Source organism: Orycteropus afer, unplaced genomic scaffold, assembly GCF_000298275.1.
Source record: "Orycteropus afer afer isolate SDZICR_OR568_19922 unplaced genomic scaffold, OryAfe1.0 scaffold00099, whole genome shotgun sequence".
Lineage (NCBI taxonomy): Eukaryota > Metazoa > Chordata > Mammalia > Tubulidentata > Orycteropodidae > Orycteropus > Orycteropus afer.
This window is the reverse complement of record NW_006921686.1, coordinates 2,517,732-2,518,706: the sequence shown is the minus strand read 5'-3', so window position 1 is coordinate 2,518,706 and position 975 is coordinate 2,517,732. Positions and strand designations below refer to the sequence as shown.

Genomic DNA, 975 nt, shown 5'->3' with positions numbered 1-975 from the left:
ACCTCTCAGAGGCTCTCTATCCAACAGCCGTCAAGTCACAAGATGTGTCTGAAAACATCAGCAGCGTCCTTTCATACAGCTGCCCTCTACCCGCAACAGGACACCTGGGGCCTCGTGGTTAAGGACTTGGCTGCCAACTAAAAGGCCATCAGGTCAAACCCAGCAGCCGCTCCACGGCAGACTCAAGCGGGAACTCACCTTATCCAAGAGCTCCCTGGTCTCCTCGGTCAGCGGGTCATGGGAGAACATGCAGTCGTCACCGTTGATGCAATTTCCTGTCGTGTGGTACAATTTACATGGGAAATCACGTTCACAGCAAGTTAAGGTAAACACTAGGCTGCAGACCCCATGAGGGCAGACGCCAACCTCTTTTTGTTCTGGAGGTGAACAAAGGGAACTCAGAGAGGTGAGGTGCCTTGCTCTGGGTGGCACAGCAGACAGGGAACAGACCCAAGATCGGTCCCTGGTTCTCCCAAGCTCCTATCCCACTGTGCTGGCCCTAGGGCTATGTCCCCAGATCCTCAGAGGGAACAGAGAAGTTAGGTGACTTGTCCAAGGCTACACAGCCAGTTAGAAAAATCTTGGAGAGCCAACAGGCGAGTTTCGAGAGTATCTGTAAGGAGGTATACGGCGCGTGTCTGTCTGCTCCCCTGGAGGACAGGAACAGCAACAACATGATACAGGGTGGGCGAGGGGGGGTAAGTGAGGCAGAGACGCAGCAGAAAGCACGCCAGGGGAGCTCAGTGGTACTGCCCCCCACCAGCGGCCAGATACAGGCTGTGCCAAAGGATATCATGCATGTATGGGCAGTTCTCGGCGCGGGCACAGAATCCGGTGATGTAGAACTTGCACAGTTCTCGCTTCTTTGGTAGTTCAATGTCGTGGCTAAAATTACAGTGGTCTCCCTGAAAGGGAATCGACGAGAAGGCAAGGCATGGTGAGCCCTGACAATTCTGTCACCACAGAGAAACATGC

The 975-nt window shown here is 54.2% G+C and overlaps 1 protein-coding gene across 1 annotated transcript in view; it reads right to left on the bottom strand.

The window, feature by feature from the left end:
- ZC3H4 (zinc finger CCCH-type containing 4) overlaps positions 1 to 975 on the bottom strand; it is a 52,479-nt gene that overhangs the window by 22,269 nt on the left and 29,235 nt on the right. Inside the window, exons 6-7 of the mRNA XM_042781237.1 lie at positions 794 to 905; positions 199 to 308 (exon numbers count right to left, since the gene is read on the bottom strand). Coding sequence (XP_042637171.1) covers positions 199 to 308; positions 794 to 905 — 222 coding nt within the window. The remainder of the gene's footprint in view (positions 1 to 198; positions 309 to 793; positions 906 to 975) is intronic.